General features: G+C 46.8%; 1 protein-coding gene across 1 annotated transcript in view; it reads left to right on the forward strand.

Annotated features, from left to right (window-relative positions):
* Window positions 1-26298, forward strand: part of LOC138529452 (phospholipase A2 inhibitor and Ly6/PLAUR domain-containing protein-like) — a 233218-nt gene that overhangs the window by 189644 nt on the left and 17276 nt on the right. Inside the window, exon 4 of the mRNA XM_069640825.1 lies at window positions 22806-22949. Within this exon, the coding sequence (XP_069496926.1) occupies window positions 22806-22949 (144 nt within the window). The remainder of the gene's footprint in view (window positions 1-22805; window positions 22950-26298) is intronic.

A 26298-nucleotide genomic window follows, 5' to 3' on the forward strand; every position in this document is an offset into this window, starting at 1 on the left:
GGCTATTCATATGGTGGGAAAGAAATTGGACAGGTCAGAGGGTACACATTTCCACTTCATAACCTGAGCAAGAACAGAGTACCTCAGTGAGCCAAGACAGAGCTCAGAGGAGGAACCACCCACAAGCGCCTGCATCGAGCCAACGGGAAACAGGACGAGTTGCACACAGCTGTGGGGTCCAGTTGAGGAGTCGCATTAGTGGCTCCACAGTGAGACGCCAGGCAGTCAGCCTACATTGCCCTGCCGGGGAACATCAGTCATCAGCTACAGGTACGGGTGACTTCCAAGGAACGGGAAGCAGGTATCAAGGTCAGAGGAAGGAGCCTCAGGGTGGACAGAACTGGGAGGACCTCAGAGAGTGGTGATGAGAGAGGGGATGGAACCCATTGTGGACAAAGAGGAAGCATATAGAGAAGATGAATCAGAAGGGGAAAAGCCACAGAGGACGGAGAAACTAAGAACACCACAGATTGACTCCAGATTGGGGAGAGACTAAGAACATCCAAGAGTGGGGATTACGAAGGAGAAGATCCCTCAATTGGGAGAGAAATCGAAAGAAGAGAACCTGTGAGAAAAGTCGCAGACTAAGAAGAGACATCCAAAAGAAGTCCCAGTGTGGGGGAGAAACAGGGAAGTCAAGAGTGGGGAGAAACAACAGCAAGAAGCACCAGAGTTGGGGAACAAGACAAAGAGAAATCCAGTGATGGTGAAAGAACCAAGGAGCACACAGTGGTAAATGAGCCAGAACTAGTTCCAGAGAGGAGGTGGAAGAGACTATAAGAACCCCAGACTATAGGAAGAGAGAAGCATGAATTCTGCAAATAGATTTGGACTGTGTGACATACAAGTTTCAAGGAGAACTAAACAGACCTGGTTGGAATGGGGTGGCACTCCAGCCGTGCACGCACTATGGTAAAAAGACACCAGGGTGGAGGACAGAAGCTAGCTACCACACCTTCCCTTGGGCAACGCCCAAAAGTATTTCCTGTTTGTTTTATATTATCTTGTGAGCAATAGGGAGAAAAAGTAGGTTAGAATAGGATTTCCGACAGAAGACTTAACTTATGTTGACCATCTTCACACCCTAATGAGCATCCCATTTCCCTTCCTTTGTACACAGTAGGGCTTACTATCACAGAGTTAGGGAGAGATTATGGGGCTCATTACGACTTTGCCAGTACCCTAGCTGGTAATCCGCCAGGATACCACCCAATGGTAATACAATTTCCGGCACTCAGTCTGGCAGAATTACAGCTGGATTTCGAGTGCCAGGGTGATGGTGTAAATCCCCATTCATGGAGTCCCATATGACTCCATGTGGGGTTGTGCCTGTGTTACCGACTATTTTGCTGATAGGGTGTCAGAATTACCTCCAGATCGTAGCTGGAGGTAATTCCTCCACCCCACCGGCAAATGTGTATTTGGCCGGTGCAGAAAGGTGCTGGTATATGGTAATACTGGCACATTATTTCTGCACTGGCCAAGTCGTAATGTGGCCCATATGTCATTTTGGATCAGAAGAGGAAATAAACCTCTTTGAAAATCATGCCTTCTTGTCCGTCTCCTTGGTCTTTCCTACCACATAACCATCTGCAACACTTCTGACAACGGCATTGTAACGCTTAGCACTTTGCTGAGCACAATCAGGGCGACTACAAACTCACTAGCAATGCACTTCTGTAGATTTCTAGTGCTGTATAAGGATGGCCATGTTGAAATTTCTGTTAGACAATCATTGGGCCTCATTATGACCATGCCGGTCCGGAAACAACGGTGGCGGTAAATCCACCGCCACCATTGTTTCCGGACCGGCTGATTCCGAGTTCTGCAGGCGGGAGGTGTCACTCCCACCAGTTCTGCCCTGGCAGGAGTAACGCACCCCACCTGCAGGTCGTAAATGGAAACACTGGCTCCGTCATAGACATAACCAGTGTTTCCATTGTCCCCATAGAGTCCTGTAGGACTCCATGAAAATATGGATTTACGGAATTCGGCCTCTAAAATTACTGGGTCACCAGAGTTGTAATGCACCGGTGATTCCAGCAATCATGGAGGCGGAATGGTAATTTGGGTCCGGCGGCAGCCTGCCAGTTTTTCCGGCACGGCTACCGCCAGACTCTTAATGAGGCCCAATGATCAAAGGAAGGAGTTCTTTGAAACCCATCTAGTCTCACATAAAGCTTTTAGTCTGCAGGGTTTATTTTTTTAAGACCATCAAAAGAACATATTACTAGCTCGTCTTTCAAACACTTTATCCTGGGAGCAGAGTCGTTTGTTATTTGACTGATAGTCACCCAGCAGTATCGTATTCATGCAACCTTACTACCTTTGCTAATGGTCAGGTTAAGACTATCAACTGCACAGGGGGCATAGATGGCCATTGGATAGAGCTGATGAATTTTAGTTTGTGCCCTATGAAATTGACCACTCATATTGCTTTCCCCATCCCCAATAAATTGGTCATGTCATGATCACAGCCTATAAGATTGCTCAGCAGGTTGAGCACTCACAACTGTGATCTACGTGTGATCTGCAGGTCGCAGGTACAAATCTCAGCAAGGCCATCTCAACCTTTCTCTCTTCCGAGGTTGATAAATGAGTACCAACTTCGGTAGGGTGCTAATTGTATATAAGTATGTCTATGTACAGCTTTGGAAACAACTCTATATACATACCAAATCATTAGTTCCTTACAAAGGCACTATAGAAATAAATAAAAAACAAATACAAATTATCATCATCCAGGCCTCTAAGATTTGTCACAATACTGTTGGCAATTCCTTTTCCTGTTATATCAGCCACATTTTTTCAGTGTTATAAGCAAATAAATACAACCAACTGTATTCCAGAGGGCAACAGGTTGTGTTCTGATGTCATTTAGTAGTTCGTTGAGAAAATAATGGTAAGAGTAACCACCTGATTCAAAAACACAAATCTCCACCGGGACAAGGCAGGTTGTATAATGGAACGCAGACCACCTGACCTGAATGTATATGTCTATATTAAATTTGCATCATTAGCATACTAGTCCACCACAGATAAACCAAAAGAACGTTCACAACTCCTTAAGCGTCACTACGGCAAACGGCACAAGCACTCAGTGTACACTACTAACGTGGAGTGTACATTAGACACTGCTTCAGACAACTCACAAAATATATAAAATGTACACACCACAGAAAATGAGAATGTCAACAACACGTGGAGAGGAGGGAGTAGGCTACTCTGCTCCAATTATATGAAATGAGATGATACACCATGCATAAGGATTAACAGGACATGAACCTTCAACATTGGAAGCAAAGTAACATATGAATTGTTATAAGAAAATCTGAACAACCAAAACATTCGGAAGCTATAATAGAGCCACTACTCCAAGGGAATGCATGTAAACAAACTGAAAGAGCCAGCATTTGTATTGCAGCTATGAAAGTATACACATGTATTTTAAAGAAATATGGCCCTGAAAAAGCTCATAAGAATGGTTATAAATTGTAAAAAACATCACTCCGCAAAACTTGTGTTGGCAAAGGGAATTATAATATGTTGTTATAGGTGGTTTTATGTTGACCAAAAAAAGATATATGGTTTTGAAGTTACCCAAGATAAGCATATAAGATTGTGATGTAGAGGAAATATGTGTAAGAACTATGGTATTTGAGATAGTGAAGTAAACATTTCTTGGAAAGTACATCTTGTTATAAGTGTTTTTGAGCAAGACAAGCGTGGTTGAATAGGAATAGTAAGTCTGATAACAGTTACAATCCTAAAAGGTTGGAAGGCACTAAAGTACCGGAAAGCAATTAAACAAATATTATGAGGTTGGGGGCAACGACTAACCAGACCAACAGAGCCACCCGTAAGGTCTCTTAAATGGTAACAGCACAAAGATGAAACGAGGTCTGGTTGTGCCAGCGCTCTCCCTATTATTAGATAGATGCAGAATATATTAATTCAATCATAAATCCATTTGTTTGGTACAACTTAAATGTAATAAGTGTGCAAGACAGCCGGCATGTGTTTCAACCAACACCTGGTTGTCCTCAAGGCTGTTAGTTGACATTTCAACCAATATTAGACACAATATAAGTCACATTGCCCAATGCAATACATTGTTAACATATGTATTCAGACAAGTTAAAAAAGAAGATAGTATACTATCACAAAACAGTTTGTCAAAATTACAATGGGCCTCATTACGACCCAGGCGGTAAGTTACCGCCTGGGCCGTGACTTTACCACCATGGCGTAAACTACGTTTACGCCATGGTGGTTGGCGGACTTACCGCCCCATTCCGAGTTTGGCGGGGCGGTAAGTCCCCAATCCCCATTTACCCTTCCCCATTCCCATTTTTGCCCCATAGGGCATAATGGGAGTGGGGAAGGCGTTAATTACGCCACCGTAAATTACGGTGGCGTAATTAACTCCATGGTCCCTTAGCGCCATGGATTTTAACACCTGCTAAAAGCAGGTGTTAAATCCGCCATGGCGCTAAGGGACCTCGTACTCAGGCGGTAAGGGTCGGCGCTGTTTACGGCGCCGTAAACCCCTTACCGCCTGAGTTGTAATGAGGCCCAATATGTTTTAAGAAACAATAAATAGTTGAAGAATGACATACCCATTTATGGTTTAATGAGGAGGTTGCCAAACATAAGATGGGAAAAACAAGAACAAAGCATAGTTTTGCTAAATCGATTTCAATATCATTTGATTCTAAATGAAAATCAGAAAAACTAAGGAGTCGTGCCAAAACCAGTATCCCAGGTTCAACCCAACACTCCCATTTGTAAGTGACCAGTCCAGGAAAGGAAGAACATATTCAAATATGTGGGTCAAAGAAATGATTCATGTGATATGCCATGCCGAAGTGGCCCAGTACCTTACTAGATAACAATCCGAAAGAGACCAGCCCATAAGAAAACGGTGCACACACGATACCCACATGCCTAAAGCATATTAGGTCTTACCACTGTGACAAATAATTCTCTGTGTGAACAAATCCTCTTTTTAGATCACTAATGTATGTAATGTTAATTGGATAAAGATTACTTTTGTCACAAACTTCCTTCATGCTGTTGTGCAAGATGTTAAGAGTCTTTGCTTATCCATACAAAGCAACCCCTTTTCAGTTACGGATATTAGGTGGCACTAAAGCAAGACCTATACGCCAAAGCTATTGCATTAGAGTACAGCTAGTCAGTAATGGCATTTGAGCAGCAACATAAAGTTGTAGGTGTTGTTTGGTTATATACCCACCCATTGACTGCCCATGGCCATGCTGATTCTTATTGCCATTTTCACTCAGTTCCTGACCCTCCTAGACCAAAACACGTCCTCCTCGGATCTCTTTCAGCATGCTTTATCAAGCCGTTCCATCATGGAGAAGTGCCTGCCAGTGTTTTTTCAAAGCAATCTACTGAGAGTTAATGACTTAATTGGAGCTGCAATCGCTCCACTGTAACACAAATGTCTTAACCAGGTCTGCATTCCACCACTTGATTTATAATCCCCATGTGTGTCCTTCACTGAAGTCTGGTTAAAAACAAGTATTGCCAAAGCCAAACGTTGTGGCTTGTGTGTATGTATAAGGTATTTGTCAGACACTGCCATAATATGCCTAAGTATTTGCACCTTTTTAAAATTGCTTCTATTGATGGCCGTTAATACTACTACAACAGTGCCTGGCAATTGAATTTCGCCTGCCTACACACAAGCCCAAACTGTTGGCATTGCCAATGCTTCTTTTACATATCAGACATCACTTTTAAAATGGGAGCTTTATTTTAAGTGAACTCCTTCTTACTACAGTAATGAGCCATGATTTTCTTTATTTTAAGTTGGCCCATCAGTGACAAATAAAGGGCGTGCTTGTAATAAGCGAAAGCGGCAATTGCAGGTCATTAAAAGGCCACAGGCAGCCTAGTCCAGGACGCAGTGTGGCACCTTGCATAATAATGGCAATAAGCCTGGGCTTCATAGTGTGTGTGAAACTGCAGTGTCTGAGACCCTTCTTGCCAGGCCTGGCTTATTTCACAATGTAAATATACATGAATGCCAGGGAACGCGCAGAGCAAAGGGAGGCCTCGGTGGTCCCTGCCTTAGCCGCAGCGGACAATGGGCCTGGAGAATCCCTGTCCCCAAGCAGCAAAGGGCTGAAGAGGCAGACCAAGGGGCACCAGTCAGCAGGAAGGGGGAGGAGTGAAGGAACCCGTAGGAGTATAGGACAGGAAAGGGGTAAGGAGGTAAGGCTAGCCCCCACGCCCACAAGGGGCCCATAATCAGGGTACCAAGGAGCAAGCGGGTGAGGAGGGTGGAGCAACTCTTCAGTGGCGGCAGCCTCTGATGAGTCGTGTGGGGGTAGGACAGGGGGCGGAAGGGGCTAGCAAGCAAAAGGTAGAAGTGTGCAAGGAAACAAGTTAGCTTGGGAAGGGGCAGGGGTCCAAAAGGCATGGTAAAAAGGACATAGAAGTTGGAAACAAAGGAAACGGGAAAAGGGGAAAAGGAGGAGGGGACAAAGGGAAAGCGAGAGAGGTGACAGAGAGAGGGATGAAAGGATAGAACCCAAGGATCAGGGTAGAGGTACAAATATCCAGGGATGCAAGGAAAGTACAGAGGAGGACAACGGTTCAGAGGAATGATTGGGATGAAGGCAACACCATGGTGGGGGACAAGCATAAGGGAAGATTACAAACACCGGAGAAGCAACAAGGGGCGAGGGCAGAATTCATTGTGAATTTCAGGGCAGGAGCAACTGTGGAGGATTACACGAATCTGGGGGAAATGGGTACTGGGTGGGATAGCAAGGTGCCTAGGCAACGGGGAAGGGCAGAAGAGGTCCAGGTAACAGTAAAATGAGTAACAGGTCGAAGCACCTGTGGGATAGGAATAAGAAGAAAGAGCAAGACACCTGGGAACAGGGAATGTGTGTTATGTCAGAGCCCGGGGGAAAAAGAAAGAGGTTAGGCGCCCAGGGAGATGAGTAAGAGGTCTAAGAATGCAAGACGCTGGGCAATGGGGAAATTGGTTTGGTAGACAGAAGACCAGGGAAAGGAAGAACCAAGAAAGAGGATAAAGCACCTGGACAATGTTGAAATGGGTTAGAATTCTTAGTAACCTCCTGGTCGCAGGAGGAGACCACCTGGGGAAAGTACAAATGTATAAGGGCATCCACTCAGAGCAGAATCCTGATGCTGGACTGCCGAAACAGAACACCTGTAACTTTCCTCCTGCCTAATAAAGCAGCTGCAGCCTTTTCCACCCACAATACGATTCCTGTTGACATTATTGCAGGTGGGCAGGTACGCATGTGGGCTGATGGGGGCCCAGAACCAACTAATGCTGGTGAGACAACTGATGTCAAACTTTTGTGATGATCCACACAACCAAGGCATGAAAGAAAACATTGACTATCGTATTGATATTGGTTTGATCCTAACTTTAACTTAAAAGTGGCTGAATTAATTCAATACATCAGAAGCCACAGTTGGAAAGTGCAAGACTGCACTTGAGGAGAATATGCAAGAGCATTTTCTTGCAGACCAACGGTCTGAAGAACAGAAAACAATAAATAATCCCCAAAAGGTTGTGTGGCATCTGCTATGAGGTAATATTCCACTTACAAATTGCAAATGTGTCAGGTACATGGGAACCTCGTGTCGTGTCAGCATCTCTTATAGGTACACCTGTGAAATGCTAGCTGCTAATTCTAGGTTCTTCACTGTGTCTGGACCTAGATGTACAGCGGCCAATAGAAGTGGGCCCACGGCAGCATGGATGATAGATCCATATTTAAGTGGCATATGCCAGCACAGAAAGGATGATGCGCTACTGGTACATTGGTTATCCAAGCAATGTGTGGTCAGCAGCAGGTGTGTGTGTAGCCACTGAAAACTAAGGCACTCGAGCTAGTATGAAGCTTAGTACCAGCAAGTGGTTTCTAAGTGTGGGATCGAGATTCACTTTGTCCTACCACTTTTCTTATATTTTCTGCCAATGGGGTCCAGCCTGGACCTCTGGCAGTGCAGCTCTTCATTTTATCTTTTGGTGAACAACACCCATGGGATACCCCTATGGCACCGATCGTCGGGGTAACCCCTTGTACCCCTTATGTGTGTTATTGGGCACCTGTGTGTTACCAACAGAGCATGGTATGGGCTGGTGGTAGGTACATGCTGACCTGGCAGTGCCTATGACTGTCCTCCATTTCTGAGACACCCAGGCCCTGCCATAGGAATCAATGGATTCTGATAGAAGGCAAGGTGGCCACTGTGGCCTCTTGGTTTCCATTGCCTTTTATCTTGATGCCCAAATTCTTGGTAAGCCCTGATTATGTCCCTTCCTCCTGAATGACTGTTGTTTGGAAACACCATATGTCTCTGTTGTTCCCTTCCCCCTGACTGGCTGTTGGGTGGAAATACCATATATGGCTCTGGGGCTGCCTATGTCAGACTGACTGAAGCCTTCCCAGGTGTAGTGTGTTGTGGGTAAACCCTAGGGGTGGGGCCTGTGTGAATTGAGTTGGGAGTCAACCCACATTCTTTGTTGTGGGTGTCTGGTTTCTGTGTGTGTTATAGAATGAATAGGATAGCCCTGACTGAAACTAACATGAATGCAGTGTAGTTGTCATGATCACTGCTTCCAAGGAGCCAGGACCAGCCCAACGTCCTTGGAAGCAGGCCCCTAACCCTGATCCTAGGCACCAGCCGGTCCCCACAGGGACCTTTTGGACCTTGTCCTGGCGCCGGTGGCACCAGGCTCATCAGAAGCATCGGTCCCGGCACTGGAAGCGCCGGGCTCATCATTGGTGTGAAGGTGCTTGGGTGGACTTACCTGCGGCAGACCATGCTGCTTACTTGCCAGACTCTTAGAAGTCCTCGGTGAACTGGGACTACTTTCTTACCTGGGTGGGGCAGCTCCACTCCCTGGATACAGCACTGGAACTCTTCTGGAAGCAGGAACTCTTTTCTTACTTAGGCGGGGCCGTGGAAGGAGACGCCTCATCACTCCAAGGCTATTTAAACCACACCCAATTGATGAAACGTGCTTCGCGGTATTCTGCATCTGCAGCAGAACGCTCACCGAGTCTGTTCCAGCATTTCTTCTTGGGATCCTGAACCTGCAAGAATTATACTTACCATTCCTGTACCCGAGCAACATCAGCACCTGCAAAAGACCAGAAACAACAGGTTAGCAGAACGAACTTTCACACGCAGTGCTTGCTTACCTGATCCATCGGCAGCGGCCGTGTCTAACGCTGCACCTCCGCCGGCAAAGATAAACAGTATTATTATACTTACTGGCACGCTGTGCACTCCAGATTCTTCACGCTGCATCTGCACCTGCAAAGATAAACAGCATTATTCTACTTACTGGCACGCAGTGCATTCCGGATTCTTCACGCCGCATCTTCACCTGCAAAGACAACAGCAGCGTCACACTTACCGGCACGTGGCGAATTCCGGATTTCTTCATTCTGCATCGTCTCCTGCAAAGACAAAGAAAGAGACAGTAAGAGCGCTGCCATACTTACGCAACTCCAGGCGCTTCAGTGCCACGCATAAAAGACTATAAAGACTAAAGGTGTCCAGAAACTTACCGGTCGTGCAGTCAATGACGGTACCAATCCTCTGAAGTCAAGAGGCCCACGTTTCACCAGTGAAGGAACTGGCAACGGCACCCTGCACTAGACGCAGATGGAGAGCCCAGCATTCACCTATCTAAGGTGAGCACGTTGACCTGGGAGGGGGGTTCAACGGTCAAGCTGGGAGGAGAGAGATAGGGACATTCAGCAACCCAGACCTTTAATCCCCATATTATTTCACCTGCAGAAACCTCACCCTTCGAGTTCGACACACAGTGCGGAGAGGGTCGACCCCAGAAGCCAACCGAATCCTGCACATCACGTTTCGTGTTACAGACACCTTCCTGCCAAGACCCGCGCCTCCGTGGGAATCAGGTGAGCGTTACAGAACGCGAAGCCAACCACTAAACTCCTACCCAGGCGCAATGGAAACTTCAGATACTGATCAACTAGCCCAGTTGCTTGGGGAATTAAGAGCAGAAGTACATGCAGCTCGCCAGGAAACGAGCTCTCTAAGAAGAGAACTGATAATTTCTAAGGAGCGAACAGAGGACCTTGCTAGGCAGTTGTTACAAACGCAGGCAGGACAGACACCTTTGCCCGTTCCAGGAGGAAGTTACCCTTCTGCCTCAGCTTCAAATCCAGTGCAAATCAATCTGCCCGGTAATGTGCCCTTGGCTCCGCCCGAACGCTTTGCTGGTGATCCAAAGAAATTCGCAGTGTTCATCAACCAGTGCCGCCTGCACTTCTTATGTCGACCAGCTGCATTCCCAACTGACCAGGCCAAGGTGGCTTTCGTGCTTTCTTATCTCAGTGGCAGCGCTGCAGATTGGTCGATCCCTTTAGTCACCCAGGATGATCCGGTTTTACACGATTTTCAAGCCTTCCAGGCCAGCATGGAGAAACTGTTCGCAAGACATGCACAAGGGCAGGCCTTGGACAATGAACTTCTCTCATTACGACAGGGTAACCAAGACCTCTTGACTTATATAGCCTCTTTCAATAGACTCATAGTGGAAACACAATGGCCCGAGGACAAGAGAATTACGCTTTTCTACAGAGGTCTGCGTGGAGAGCTCAAGGATGTGCTAGCGCAGGTTGTGAATCCTCCACAAGAATGTTCAGACTATATTGACTTAGTTGTCCAACTAGACCATAGACTACAGAACAGGAAGGCAGATCGCTCCAGATTTGATACCCGAGTGTTTTCCAAACCACAGACCTCGAATAAGGGAGCTGACACTGCGGAACCCATGCAAATAGGGGGCATGAGAGGACCTTTAACCCAGAAAGAGCGGGAAAGAAGAAGGCAGCTGCAATTATGCCTCTATTGCGGTAATTCAGGACACTTTCTTCGGGACTGTCCCGTGAAACCAGCTAAGAAGACTGTAGGAGCCGCGGATACCTGTACCACAAATTCTGAGCAGGGAAACGACCTCGCCCGACAAGAGTAGAGGTCCTCTTGCCGAGCGTTAAGATCTGTCCCGTGACCTCGCATTTCGTGATACCCATGGTCCTCATTATTCCTGAACGTCCGGATCGTTTGCACGCAATTGAAGCTTACATTGACAGCGGAGCAATCGGTAACTATGTGGACCGTGAAATGGTGTCAAGGATGAATCTACCCCTTGTCCCTAAGGCAGTAAAAGACGTCATCACTACTGTGGATGGCACGGAGATAGCCTCCGGACCAGTAACGCATGCCACCCAAGAAGTGACGCTGTTGAGTCATAATGGACACCGGGAGAGAATAGTGTTCGATGTAATCAAGGCCCCTCAGTTCCAGATCATTCTGGGAATCCCTTGGTTGGAGAAGCACAATCCTCAGATTGATTGGCGAGCAAAGACGGTTCAGTTTCCAGAGTGTTCTACTACGTGTTATCCTCGACCTGATGTTTCACTGGCAGCAATCTCTTCTGAGGAGATTCTCAAATTACCTCCCGAATACCAGGAGTTCCAAGATGTCTTCCAGAAGGATCAAGCTAACACCCTACCCCCTCATAGGTCTTACGACTGTCAAATAGATCTGATACCTGGAACAACTCCTCCTTGCAGCAGGATCTATGCCCTCACCGAGCCAGAGAACCTTCACCTCAGACAGTACCTGGACCAATACCTAGCTAACGGGTTTATCCTTCCTTCCAAATCTCCAGCTTCATCGGCTTTGTTCTTCGTTCCGAAAAAGGAAGGAGACCTTAGAACTTGCATAGATTACCGCGCCCTGAATCAGATCACTGTTAAAAACAGATACCCGTTACCTTTGATCCCTGAACTCCTGGACCAAGTCAAAGACGCCCGTATATACACAAAGCTGGATCTCAGAGGAGCCTACCACTTGGTAAGGATCAAAGAGGGCGATGAATGGAAAACGGCCTTCCGCACCAAGTACGGGCTATTCGAATATCAAGTGATGCCCTTTGGACTGTGTAATGCTCCTGCTGCTTTCCAATATTTTATGAACGATGTCCTTAGGGAACTCATTGACGTGTGTGTAGTTGTCTACATTGACGACATCCTCGTCTATTCATCATCGGAAGAAGAACATCAGAGACATGTTAAAAAGGTTCTCGAGAGATTGCGTCAACATAGTCTTTTTGCTAAACTTGAGAAATGCGTCTTCAACGCAACAGAAGTCGAGTTCCTGGGATTCATATTGTCACCTAACGGAGTCCATATGGATTCAAAGAAGGTTGATGCAATTATCAAGTGGCCATCACCAACCTCTGTAAAAGGAGTTCAAAGCATGTTAGGATTCGCTAACTTTTACCGCAGATTCATTCCTGAATTTTCCCGGATAGTCCAGCCCATCACCGCTCTGTTGAAAAAGAACAAACGTTTTGAGTGGTCTTCTGAAGCGGAACAAGCTTTTCAAGACTTAAAAGCTAAATTCATTTCTGCACCTGTTTTAAAACATCCTCGCCCAGAACTTCCTTACATCATGGAAACGGATGCTTCTAGTCTTGCTATGGGAGCAGTGTTATCACAAAGAGATTCGGTCACAAACCAACTACATCCGGTTGCCTTTTGGTCCCGCAAGTTTTCGCCTCCTGAGATCAACTGTTCAATTACGGACAAGGAACTTTTGGCCATCAGATCGGCCTTTAAAGCCTGGCGGCATTATCTTCTAGGAGCCAGACACACAGTCACCGTAATGACTGACCACCGCAATCTACAATACCTAAAGACAGCCAAAGCTCAGTCTTCCAGACAACTTCGCTGGGCTCTGTTCCTGGCAGAATTTGACTTTATAATTACTTATCGACCAGGTAGTAAGAACGGAAAGGCGGATGCCCTCTCCCGGATGGGAGTAGATGAACAGTTGATCAATCCAGATCCAATACCCATAATCCCAGAACAAAGGATTTTGGGTTTGGTCAGCACTCAATCTTTTGAAGACATCAAGAACATGGTGAAATCGCTCCTAACTCCGACCGATTTGCAGGACTGGCAATTAAAGGGAAAGAGTTCTCAGTAGATCAAGACCTACCATATTTCCGAGGACGATTGCACTTGCCCTGTGAGAGACTACAAAAACAAGTAATCTCCGGTTATCATGATTCTCTAATGGAGGGGCACCCTGGCATTACCAAAACCATGGAAAAGATTAAAAGAAATTTCTGGTGGCCATCGTGGAAAAGGGATATTAGAGACTTTGTAATCTCCTGTGGTGTGTGTGCCCAGAATAAAAGTCAAAAGCAAAAACCAGCCGGCCTATTACAGCCACTTGACATCCCTCCCTGTCCATGGCATACCCTGTCCATGGATTTTATCACGGACTTACCTCCATGCTTGGGATATACTACCATCTTAGTAGTCGTGGATCTATTCTCGAAAATGGCGCACTTCATACCCTTGAAGGGTCTGCCTTCAGCCTCAGTATTGGCCCGGGAATTCTTGGCGAACATCGTTCGCTTACACGGTTTTCCTTCGGTTTTAGTCTCCGATAGGGGAAGTCAATTCATCTCCCACTTCTGGCGCAGTTGCTGTCGTCTAGCCCAAGTTGATGTAAGACTTTCAACCAGTCACCATCCCCAAACGGACGGACAAACCGAAAGGACAAACCAGACACTAGAACAATATCTACGCTGCATGCTCCAACAAACAGAAAACCCCTGGAAGGACATTCTTTGGATCGCTGAATACGCGTACAACAATTCGACTCATTCTGGAACCGGGAAGACTCAACCTGGATCCTCCCCAAGAAATTGAAGCACCTGCTGTGGATCACTTGCATTCGGAGATTACCTGTGCTTTTAAGGAAGCCACTGCCCATCTGCAAAGAGCTAAAGCTCAATTCAAAAAGGCAGCCGATCGGCACCGTAAAGAGGCCCCTCACTACGCTGTAGGAGATCAAGTCTGGTTATCCACGAAGCACCTGCCTTTAAAAGGACCCCGCACTTTCATTGCGAGATACCTTGGGCCCTACCTCATATCTCCCATAATCAATCCGGTGGCTGCCAAATTGGAATTACCTACGCATATGAAAATACATCCAGTATTCCATGTCTCCTTATTAAAACCAGTACAACCAGAAACCCGATTGACTGAACTCCCAGAACCCGTTTTAGTAGACGGAGAACTCGAATTTGAAGTGAAGAACATCCTAGACTCCAAGATTTCCAGGTCTAAATTATACTATCTGGTTGATTGGAAAGGATACGGTCCCCAGGAAAGGTCGTGGGAACCCTCAGAACACGTCCACGCACCTCGTCTGGTCAAGAGATTCCATCTGAATCACCCCGACAAGCCAAAGCCCCCGGAGAAGACACACTTAGGAGGGGCCTTGAGGGGGGATACTGTCATGATCACTGCTTCCAAGGAGCCAGGACCAGCCCAACGTCCTTGGAAGCAGGCCCCTAACCCTGATCCTAGGCACCAGCCGGTCCCCACAGGGACCTTTTGGACCTTGTCCTGGCGCCGGTGGCACCAGGCTCATCAGAAGCATCGGTCCCGGCACTGGAAGCGCCGGGCTCATCATTGGTGTGAAGGTGCTTGGGTGGACTTACCTGCGGCAGACCATGCTGCTTACTTGCCAGACTCTTAGAAGTCCTCGGTGAACTGGGACTACTTTCTTACCTGGGTGGGGCAGCTCCACTCCCTGGATACAGCACTGGAACTCTTCTGGAAGCAGGAACTCTTTTCTTACTTAGGCGGGGCCGTGGAAGGAGATGCCTCATCACTCCATGGCTATTTAAACCACACCCGATTGATGAAACGTGCTTCGCGTTATTCTGCATCTGCAGCAGAACGCTCACCGAGTCTGTTCCAGCATTTCTTCTTGGGATCCTGAACCTGCAAGAATTATACTTACCATTCCTGTACCCGAGCAACATCAGCACCTGCAAAAGACCAGAAACAACAGGTTAGCAGAACGAACTTTCACACGCAGTGCTTGCTTACCTGATCCATCGGCAGCGGCCGTGTCTAACGCTGCACCTCCGCCGGCAAAGATAAACAGTATTATTATACTTACTGGCACGCTGTGCACTCCAGATTCTTCACGCTGCATCTGCACCTGCAAAGATAAACAGCATTATTCTACTTACTGGCACGCAGTGCATTCCGGATTCTTCACGCCGCATCTTCACCTGCAAAGACAACAGCAGCGTCACACTTACCGGCACGTGGCGAATTCCGGATTTCTTCATTCTGCATCGTCTCCTGCAAAGACAAAGAAAGAGACAATAAGAGCGCTGCCATACTTACGCAACTCCAGGCGCTTCAGTGCCACGCATAAAAGACTATAAAGACTAAAGGTGTCCAGAAACTTACCGGTCGTGCAGTCAACGACGGTACCAATCCTCTGAAGTCAAGAGGCCCACGTTTCACCAGTGAAGGAACTGGCAACGGCACCCTGCACTAGACGCAGATGGAGAGCCCAGCATTCACCTATCTAAGGTGAGCACGTTGACCTGGGAGGGGGGTTCAACGGTCAAGCTGGGAGGAGAGAGATAGGGACATTCAGCAACCCAGACCTTTAATCCCCATATTATTTCACCTGCAGAAACCTCACCCTTCGAGTTCGACACACAGTGCGGAGAGGGTCGACCCCAGAAGCCAACCGAATCCTGCACATCACGTTTCGTGTTACAGACACCTTCCTGCCAAGACCCGCGCCTCCGTGGGAATCAGGTGAGCGTTACAGTAGTGTGCTGAAAGGCTAGGTACTTACCGGTCAGATAGCACAGCGAGTAGAACACTCACTTTGACATCTGTGCAGAGCCTGCCGATGCAGGTTCGAATCCTGGCAGGGCCAAACTCAGCCTTTCATCTTTCCGAGGTCAGTAAATGAGCACCACACAGCGTGGGTCATAATAAACAGCGCTCAGATAACCGAGGGTTTGTAGCGTTATATAAAAGCAAAATTATTATTATTATTACCCCAATCCACATTCTTTTTTATGGGTGTCTGGGTGGAGTGAATGGCCAGAATCCCTGTGAGCCTGATTGGCTGCCTGCCTGCATGAATGACTTCTGATTGGCTGACTAAGCCTGGCTCAGCCAGAGTGAATGGGGAACAGATGTGTATATGCGGAGACCTCTCACTTACCAATTTGCTCAGAAGCTGAATCCCAGCTGTAAGAGAATTCTGCTGCTGCAGTTCTTCAATGTAATCCGAAAGTTGTTGTGTCTCTCAAGGATTGATCCAGAGAGGATTGATCCAGAGAGGACCTGCAAAGGAGACCTCTCCCTGTGATATGAGGGATCATCGTGCAAAGCTGCTGCTCTTCATCCAAGTATCCTGAAGCCAGTCTTGTGTTCCTGCCATCCGAAGAAGGGGTTTTCAAAGTCAAGAAGAGGAGTGCCAGACACTTCGAGCCAGAGAAGTCCATTGGTGTCACCCAGGGTCCGGAGGTGTGTTTTGATACCGCTGGAAGCGGTTGCTGTCTACTGCCCAGAAGAGAGGGCATAGTGTTGCTGGACACCCAGAACTGTGAAAGTTCCAAACTGCCTAAGAATATTTCAAGGGACATCCTTGCCATCACCACTGACCACATTTTTTCACCGGGGAGAGGCCAGAGTCGTGTGCTGTGGAAGGTCTGCCTATGGCTTTCCCGCCTCCTGAAGCAAACAAAGACGTCCGCGAGTGAAGACTTAATGAGGGTATGAGGTCCACTCTAGTGGTTAAGTCCAGGTCACCAGAAGCCATCCAGAGGACCATACTGTTGCTGCAGCACTGAAGAGTGGAATATTCCAAAACCCGACACCAAAAGTGACGTATGCACCCATCGCCGCCCGAAGTCACCAAAGAGTTGCAGGGGTATTACTTTCACCTGCCAAGCCTAAAAGGAGCCCACAGCAAGTTTCATCATCACACAACTTCTACAGTTGGAGAAATCGTTGACAAAAAGAGAGCACTGCGAACAGCCTAATGGCTGCACGTCACAAAGACTTTATTTCCTTATTATTCTTGGACTCAGCAAACCCGTGGCTCCTTATTCCAAAGGGAGTCCATCCTCAGAGGGAATTGTCAAGTAAAGATAGGAAAGTCTGCCACTTCCACTGCCAAGGCACCAAAGCAACTGTGATGAGGAAGACCATCTTCTAGCCCCAGGAGTCGTCCAGGGGTGCCAGATCCTTCTTGGATCCTGTTCTTCTGTGGCCTCTCAGGTACTTTGGGGTGTTAGGACCTTTTAAAAGAAAGCACAAATTCTATTGCGTGTATTGGGCTATAAAAGACAACATAAGTTACTCCCTAACCTTTGCATTACAAGTTGCCCAGGTGGGGGGATCCTCACTTAGAATTATCTATCTAAGCTAAAGAAATTATTCAGCCACTGTTCACAACTAACCTGCCTTTCGTCCCTATTTTATGCTGTTACACCTCACTTAAAACTCCACATGCCTATTGTTAGGAAAGATTTCTTAATTGTAGGTAATTTTCCTTCCATGTGGCAACCCCTAAACGTTTTGCTGTTGTTTTCACCCTGATCTAGACTTTGCCAGAGAAGCGCAGCCTTCCGCCGCACTCCTCTGGGCTTTCGCTCCATTCTTACGGGGAAACTGACATGCCCTTAAGACAGTCAGTACCAGGAAACGTTGCTTTCCGTAGTTCTTTTATCATGTTGCAGCTTTCGCGCAACATGACACAAGAGGGCACTGTAAGCTAAGTTACTGCTCTCTTGGGTCTCTAGTCACTCTACAGGCTCTAGACACTCTCTTTGGATTGTTAACGAACGGTGCAAGTGAATCACGGATGGGACTGGTGGCAGTGATCGTTTCTTTGTGTTTTGAGCTCCTTTTGGCTGTTTAAGCGCGTTTCTCACGCTTAGCCCAAAATGGTGGCCTGGCTCCCAAAATGGCCAGACCACGAGGCTCTTTGTCCTGCCCGCTGACCGTCTTGCCCCCTTCACCTTCCCCAGGTCGAGCCGACCCGGGGCCTTCCTTATTTGGGCATGTACTTTCCCGCGAAACACAGATGCTTTCACGGGCTTCTACAGGCCTTGTGTGTACCTCCAGGATGTGGGCTGGGATGTCTGGTCCCAATACACATCCTGGGTGCCAGAGAGTCTAGTGTGCCTTGAATGCCTGGGACCACCGTGGTCCGTGATAGGTCCACATATGGTGTAAGTGTTTTGTGAGCAGATCTCCCTTTGGGTCCTCTCCGTTTTGGCGCGAAGGGAACTCTGGATAAGAGGAGGCTGGAAACACCACTACCATGTCGATCTCCTGAGTTCTCACGAACGACGGATACAGGAGCCAAGTATCCTGCAACTAAGAGGCTGAACCGAGGAATCGCTGGTGACCCGCTGAAGGACTGCTCCTCTGCACTGCTGTCGCCCTGTGAAACCATTCTGCCTCTGATCAAACGAGAAGGCCTGTACTGGTACTTCGACCCTTTGGAAAAGTGGGAACAACTATTCTCGGCATCTTCATCATCTCCTGCACGTAAGCCTTCGGAAGCGTCTCTGGGCCATCCAGTGCACTGACCAGCCTACACAGGAGTCTTGCTCTGTTACCGCTGTCAGGTTGTGTTGTATTCCGAGTCCTTAGCACTCTCCCACAATTCGTACACTTGGCATTCCCAGGTCTGAAGTGAGAAGTGTCCATTGGGCTGGAATACACACGGCTGCTTCGTTGCCCTGCTGTGGTAACAACCTGTGCGGGTTCACTGCGTTTGGGACATCCTCAACTCTAACGTCTGCTGCCGCGGAATCTATATGACGCCGAGACCTCCCCTGCTCATATCTGAACCTTCCAGCACTGAAACTGACGCGGAGAAGCCTGGGTCTGCCTGCATCGGGGAACGGTGAGTAGCAACGCTAGCAACTGGTCGCCCTCCTGCAGTAGCCCATAGCTTTTCCTCGCTGTGTTAAACAGCACACCTTTTTCGCACCCCCGCTCTGCTTCTGCCCACAAGTGGAGGCCGCGCTTGAGTAGCGGAGATCTGTTCGCCCTCCTTTGTTCACCACTCTGAACTGCCTGCCTTCCTTGAAGAGATTCTCCTTGGCCCATTGGCACCAGCGTGTGCAGGTACTTTTCAGCACAAGACTCCACTCTTCGTAGGGCTCGGACTTCCTTCTAGTTAGGTGGCCTCTGAAGGCAAACTGGGTCTAAACGATTACTTGCACTGCCTGTTTTCCTCCCCATCTAGGTTGTCTACATATTTCGTGCTTCTAACTCTTTAGACCCTTCGGTAATTGTATATATATTGTATTTGATGGTGATATGTTGGTTTACTTGCGTTTTATTGTGATTCTTTGCTCTGGTCAATATTACAAAGGCCTTGTAATAAATGTGTCTATATTTTTAATATAACACCTGCTTGGAGTAATTTGTAAGCGTCCTTGCTTTGTGTGCTCATTGTGGGCTTTCAGTCACCCTGACCCCTCTTGAGACCTAGTCTTGACCGCCGTGATCGCTACCTTGATTGGTCTGGCTTGTCCAGAGCTTCCCCTGTTCCAAGAAACTAGGCTGGCCTTCTGAACCTCTGCCCCTCCAGGACAGAGTTCAGAAATCCATCTTAACACCTACTTAAAACCGTCTGTAGTTAGTGCATCTATTACTGGATATAAGTATTGTGTGGTATCACCTAGAATAGTTTTACGTATTCCAAGTACTATTTATATGTATATTGGGTATAGGTAGTAAACCTTATTTAAATTAAAAAGCTGTGTTATCACCTAACACAGTGTGTGGACATTCCTTTGTGGTGGGTTTGGGGAAACACAGTAGTTAAGAACCTGCCTGCATCACCTCTTCAAAGCTTAAGCCTGGCTGCTCGCATTGTTTTGCCAAATCGAGGGCCTTGCTGGGGTGTTCTGTGCCTTTACCCTACCATATAGAGGGCAGAAGTACAGATATGTCCATGATCAGGATTTTATGCAGGAGTGTGTGTGAAATGTCCCTCTTTGGATACACAACAAAGCTAACCAAATGAGCCACTCACACACACAATTTTGCTGCACACCCTATCAGGGATGGGAGCGCACACATAATTGTTGCTGGACTGCTGCAGAATGATGTGCGCATATTTATCTGTTGTTGCAGTTCTGCACAGAAGAGAGCACACACATACATTTGTCTATCTCCTGCAGGGAGTGGGGCACACACACACAAGTGTTGCTGCATTCCCACAGGTAAGGAAGTGCACTACAAATGTTTCTGCGCTCCCACAGATAGGAGATGTATATATATCGGATTAGATTCTCAAAAGTGCTAGTAAAGAAGCATAGAGGATGCACCTTTTTTTATTTGCACGTGTTCGAGATATGCACAGGTCACCTAATCCTGAGATGTGACCTGCAACGTTCAGCAGAGATGGTCACAGCACAAAAGATGCACTGACCAGAGCCTTGGCATAAACGAGAGTCGAGAGCATGCTCCCAACACGAATGAATGACTGGGTCCCAGCACCCATGGGGCTGCTGAGGGCACATTTCACAGTGAGGGATAGAAATGCAAGTGGGACAGCAGCAGTTCATACTGCTTCTGTTCCACATAAAAAAACAGCCTACCATGATTTAGAAGCAGGCACAGAGGAATGTGCTTCATTTCTGCGCTTTTCAAGGCGCACCTGCTTTGTGAATTTGTAATGCCCATTGAAACGTTATTAAATCCCCCTTTTCTTGTGCATCTGTGATGAACACCTTCAGATGCCCTTTGTGAACAGGAAGTAACCTTTTTAAACAGAACTGCAGATCTCAGCACTTGAGCCAAAACATTTTTTGAGCATCTGCCTAATAAGGGAAGAAGGCTCACCACAAGTATTTCGGCATATCTGCAGGGAATGCACACCTATTTTCTTGGCAGGATGCTAGCACAATGTCTGCTGCAGCCCAGCTTAGATTGGTCTCTCTCTCTCTCTCTCTCTCTCTCTCTCTCTCTCTCTCTCTCTCTCTCTCTCTCTCTGTCCTCTCTCTCTCTCTCTCTCTCTCTCTCTCTCAGGAAAGGACACAGGCACAACGTATGCTGCACTCCATCAGCGAAGAATATGCGCACAAATACTGTATAAATGACTCTAAGGAGACATGGGCTTGAATTAACTGAGGAATTGCTTCATGAACCCACTCTCAAGGCTGGGCAGAGTAACTTCATGTGGTAGGAATCACTGCAGAATACCATTACCGAATCACAGCAAGACATATTGTACAATCACAATAACATTGTTTAAACAACACTTGAACCACTTATCTTGTTTCCAAAAGCCACTAGGCAACATCTACTAGGTGGATAATAGGCAATATTGTCTCTGTGGCAGTGATACTGGGATCAACATCCCTGGGTTTTACATGGAAAGGGTGGAGGAGGAGTAAAGTTGCCATGCAGTACCTTCAGTCAGCACACTAGGTGGAGCGAAGCGTATAGTGGTGATCAGGGGAGTTGCTGGGGGGGCTTAGGAGGCTATAGCCCCTGATCTTTTGGTTGTAGCCCCGGATAGAATCTCAGGAGCTACACCCAAAAGGCTAGCTAGCCCCCAGTCCCAACAGTTCTGACATCAGCTTAGCCCCGGGTCTTTTCCAGACCTAGCAACTCCCCTGGTGGTGATGTTGTTTCCCATTTCCTTCCCGGTCTTTAAAGCAAGATGCTTCTCATCCTCACTAGTCGCATGCCACAAAGGCAATGGCTTGGGGTTGGAAAGAGTTATAAACTCCGCACAGTAGCAGCACTTGTTGTGGTGCAGTTGAGGATAGGACTTCATTTCCCAGTGGGTTATTACCAGCGAGGGCATTCCTCGGTTTCCTGGCATTTTGTACGCAGTGCTGTCAAGCCCCTCTAGTCTCTTTGATAGATTCCCAGATCCAGGAAGATGATGGATTGGGGAGAATCAATAGTTTGTTGTGGTCTTGTGTGCATGTTTGAGAGGAGTATCTGAGGTGCTCTAATCACAAAAAACAGTGGATGTAGGTCAGGTGTTTGATCCCTCGTCACTGGTGTCTGTGATTGTTTGCATTCCTCTCCTGGAACAAGAATAAACAGGAATTGTTGCATTCTTAGAGATAACTTTGTTTTATGGTTTGTCAATTAAAAAACAATAGCAACACAACCTTCTTCCACAGAAAATGGATTCCCAAAGTAAGAAATACAGTTCAAAACAGGTAATCCTCTAGCCTAGTCAGAAAACAAATTGCTGCTTAGTCTCCCTCCAAAATATCTTAGACTTCCTGCTGCCAAACAACTCTGAATTTGCTGTTCACTCTACAGACTATGGAACTCCCTTTCTACAGAAGAACATGCCCAAATCCGCACAAGAGTTCCCTAATCTTTCATGAATATGCCTATTATATCTGAATCCTTGCACATGCATACATTCAAGCTTTGGTCTTCCCTATTTAGCCCATACTTTCCTGTAAACATCCTGTGTCACAATTCTCGCACGGTCTTCCACTGAGTCACCTGAATTCAACACTTAAAACATGAGGGAGTTGTAGCTTTTGAAAGATTTGACCAGACCTCATTTAGTCTTTAATAGCAACAGCATTGTCCCCATCTCCTTGTTTCCCTAAGGAAGCGTATCCAGCATTGGTCAACATTACAAGATCTCCACCCTTACTTCCGTCTGCCAAGCTCTCATTCACTGGGTATGAATCTCACATCTTTGCCAAGTGCACACTGTCACTCTTTGCCAGTGTCATTGGTAACACTGATGTTGCAGTTCCAACTTTCCTGCTAAGATCTCATTATTTCATCCAAAACTTTATAACCCCACTCCCTGGGAGACTTGGGCTTTAGGATCCCCTTACTGAATAGAGTAACACCTACATGTACTTCTTTCACTTCCAGGGACACCAACGAACACTACAGCAAATGGGAATACCTGTCCATCCTGCCTGGCTGAGAACTCCCAGTACTGCAACAAGAGTGAGACCATCAGCTGCACCGGGTCGGAGAACCAGTGTATCAAGTTTACTGCAACAAAGCACAGAGGTACTTGTTAGATCATGTGATATCGTAGGTTGTAAACAGCAGGCCATGTTACCCCTGGTTTCTACATTGTCAACAGATCTTCAGGAGATTAATTGAATGATGCATGTAGACTTGACAATATGTGTGTGTTTTCACATCTCTTTTTCAATGTCATCTGGTCAGTTCTCTGTATTAGGCTTTTGGGCTTTGAAATTCCATAGCCAGGGTCACTGGCCTGTGACAGCTCTTCTGGGCTGGTTTTAATATGCAGGTAAAGTTATTTATCTGTACAGGGCCTGGGATCTTGGCATACCTGATGGATGATGTACATTAGGGACAAAAGACCAAATTAGTATTGCTATTTCTGTGCCATTTTAAGTCTATGGGACAGATTCTCAAAAAGTAAAGCAAATAAAAAGAGGCCAGAGGAGTCACTTGTATCACATCTTTTATCTTATTCTGAAAAGTGGCCTGCACATTTCTCAGGGGAAGTGCAGCATAGCAAAATATCTGCTGGTCAGTCCTCTTGCATACATTTCCCGACACTAATGTATGACTGGCTCCATCACCCACATGAGTGCTTGATGCGCATTTCACAGTGATAGGTCATTAAAGGGCCCATCACTGTGAAATATAAACGACACAAAATATTGCTATCCCTGTTTGGGTATGGAAATGCAAATGTAAAAGCTGCGGTTTACATAGAGGCTATCACACTTCAATAAAAATGCTTGACAGGTTGAGAAATGACCCTGTCATGATTTATGCATCCCCTATGCTGTTCCCATCAGGCATAAGGCAACATGGCTCATTTCTGCGCATTACAAACAGTGGGGTTCATTACAAGGTGGGCGGTAAGGGATACCGGGCATTAGAAGGAGACCGGTGCCGGTAATCCCTTACCGCCCTATTCCAAGATCCCTTGGCGGGGACCGTAAGGAACGTGTTGTCCGACCACAGGTCCCTTATGGGTCCCTCTAAGGGACCAGGGCGCTAATAACGGGCTTGCAAGTCGCAAGCCCGTTATTAGCGCCCTCCCCATTCCCATTGAGCCCTATGGGGGCTCAAATGGGAATGGGGAATGGTTTGTTCAATGGGGACTTACCGGTCCCGCCAGGGTCGGACTACACCGGTAAGTCCCCATTGAACAACACTGGTGCCGGACCCGTTATTGGAGGCAGTCATGGCGCAAATAGTGCCATGACTACCACCATTCTCGGAATGAGGTCCAGTATCCAATTAGTGATTTTGGAATGCACATTGAAATACGCAGAAACCCCCCTTATTTGCATATATGTGCAAAGGAGGTGGGAAAGGGCATCTGACATGTGCATCTTTGATGTGAACATTCAGATGCCCGTTGAGAGTAGGGTGTCGTTTTTTTTGGCACAGCTGATGAGATGCAGCGAAAAAAAAGTATTAGGTATGTGGCCCTATGTGTTCTGCCTTGGCTAGCCACTGCAGTATGATGAAATCCATGACTTTCCACGGCAGTATTATGTTTATTTATTTATTTATTTATTTAGATTGAATCCTTTATTTGGTATTTTCTGTATCGGTTGTTTATATATACCTGTGTTTATATATACCTGTGTAGATCTCGTTCAGATAACACATTGTTCATTAATAGTCAGTGTTGAACCTCATTTTTGGAGTCCATAGGACTCCATGGCAATTTCTGGCACAGTAAATTCGAGAGATTTTTTAGGTAAAGTGCACCCAGAAATGCGCTGGAAGTAAATCCCCCATTTCACCTCCAAACTCAGCTGTTCAGGAAAGTGTTGATAAAGTGCAAATGTTTTCCCTATAACGCCAAACATTTAATAAGCCTCAGTGTGTCTAAATTCCAGAGAGAGAGTGTAGTCGATGCAATATTTTAGTTGGCTTCTTGAAAAGGGTAAGGAACTGAATTGCCAAGCTTGCCAGTGAAACCTAGGTTTTGATTGTGTAAACCAATTTTAGCCCCCGATAGCACGACAGCGGCTAAGTGCTGTTTCAAGCTATTCCCACTGACCTCACATGAATGTATGTACTTTAACTGACGCAGGAGATGGCCATGCTAAACTGCGTCACAATTACTCTTGGGTCCCTGGTGTTTTTCTGATACTTTATGTAGATTACAGACCGCCGAACAGCAGGGCATGACTGCTTTGTTCTGGCTATAAATGTATCTGCTCTGTTTTGTGTCCATATTGCTAGGTTTCTGTGAAAGATTAGCGGCCAAACAGAAGGTCAGCTGCATGAAGTTAAAGAACACCAATGATTGCAAACAGACAACATCACGGATAAAGGAATACTACTTGGGCACATATCTTTAGGTTCAACAGTGTCTTCTGCATCCTGATTAAGTCTGAAGACATAACTATTTCACCTGCATGACCATAACGCACATTCATTCTGGATGGAAAAAAACACACACACACTTCTTTAAATGGCTTTCCGGTGTGTTTATTGACTACAAACGCTGGAATTCCCAGATTCATTATCGGGCCACCTTCTGCAGCGATACCAACACACTTTTGCTATGATGGACTCCAAATAAAATAGATTCTGCCCCCGCCCCGCCCCCCACCCACAAACACATAGCCCACTTCTTTCGGGTGCAGAGAAATAGGTTCTAATGGATTATTTTTATTGTATTTGTGGAGCACAAACCTAGCTTCAAGAAGCAATAGAACGCTTTACAAAGGTGTACAACAATACAGATACATAACAGACTGCTTTACACAGGTACACAACATTACAGATGCATAACGGAGCACTTTTCAGAGGTAAAAACAGAATAGCTATACTGCAGGGGTAGGATACAATGTGGCACAGAGGAGGTGTACAGCTGTACCGGGTGGCAGGGAGGAGAAGGGCAGGCGGCCTCTAGCAAGTCGGGTGGCGCGAGGGGCGACGTGATGACCTAGGTGTTGAGGAGGAGAGACTCCTTGAAGAAGTGGGTCTTGAGTTCTTTTCTGAATTATAGGAGCTTGTAGGCAAGTCTGATGCTGACGGGGAGGAGGTTCCATGGTCTTCGGGCGTATGCAGAGAAGGCTTGTTTTCTGGTCCTTTCCTTTTTGCAGCGGCTGATTTCAAGTCTCCACATGTCCTGGCTTCTGGTGGTGCACTGTTCGCATGAGAAGCTGAGTTTCTCGGTGAGGTAGCTTGGTGACTTGTGGGTGACTGCCTTATAAATAATGCAGCAAGACTTGAAGGTGATTTGTGAGTGCAGTGGGAGCCAGTGAAGGTTGATGAGGGCCGGGGGATGTGGTTGTATCGGCATAGATCTATGTCACATTGGCTGGACAACCTTCCTATAGATATGCTAATGATTGTCAGATGGCAATCCCTCATCAGTAGACTTAGGGTAGTCTTGACAAAATGA

The sequence above is a fragment of the Ambystoma mexicanum genome, chromosome 1q, assembly GCF_040938575.1.
Source record: "Ambystoma mexicanum isolate Mex_15411 chromosome 1q, UKY_AmexF1_1, whole genome shotgun sequence".
Taxonomy (NCBI): Eukaryota; Metazoa; Chordata; class Amphibia; order Caudata; family Ambystomatidae; genus Ambystoma; species Ambystoma mexicanum.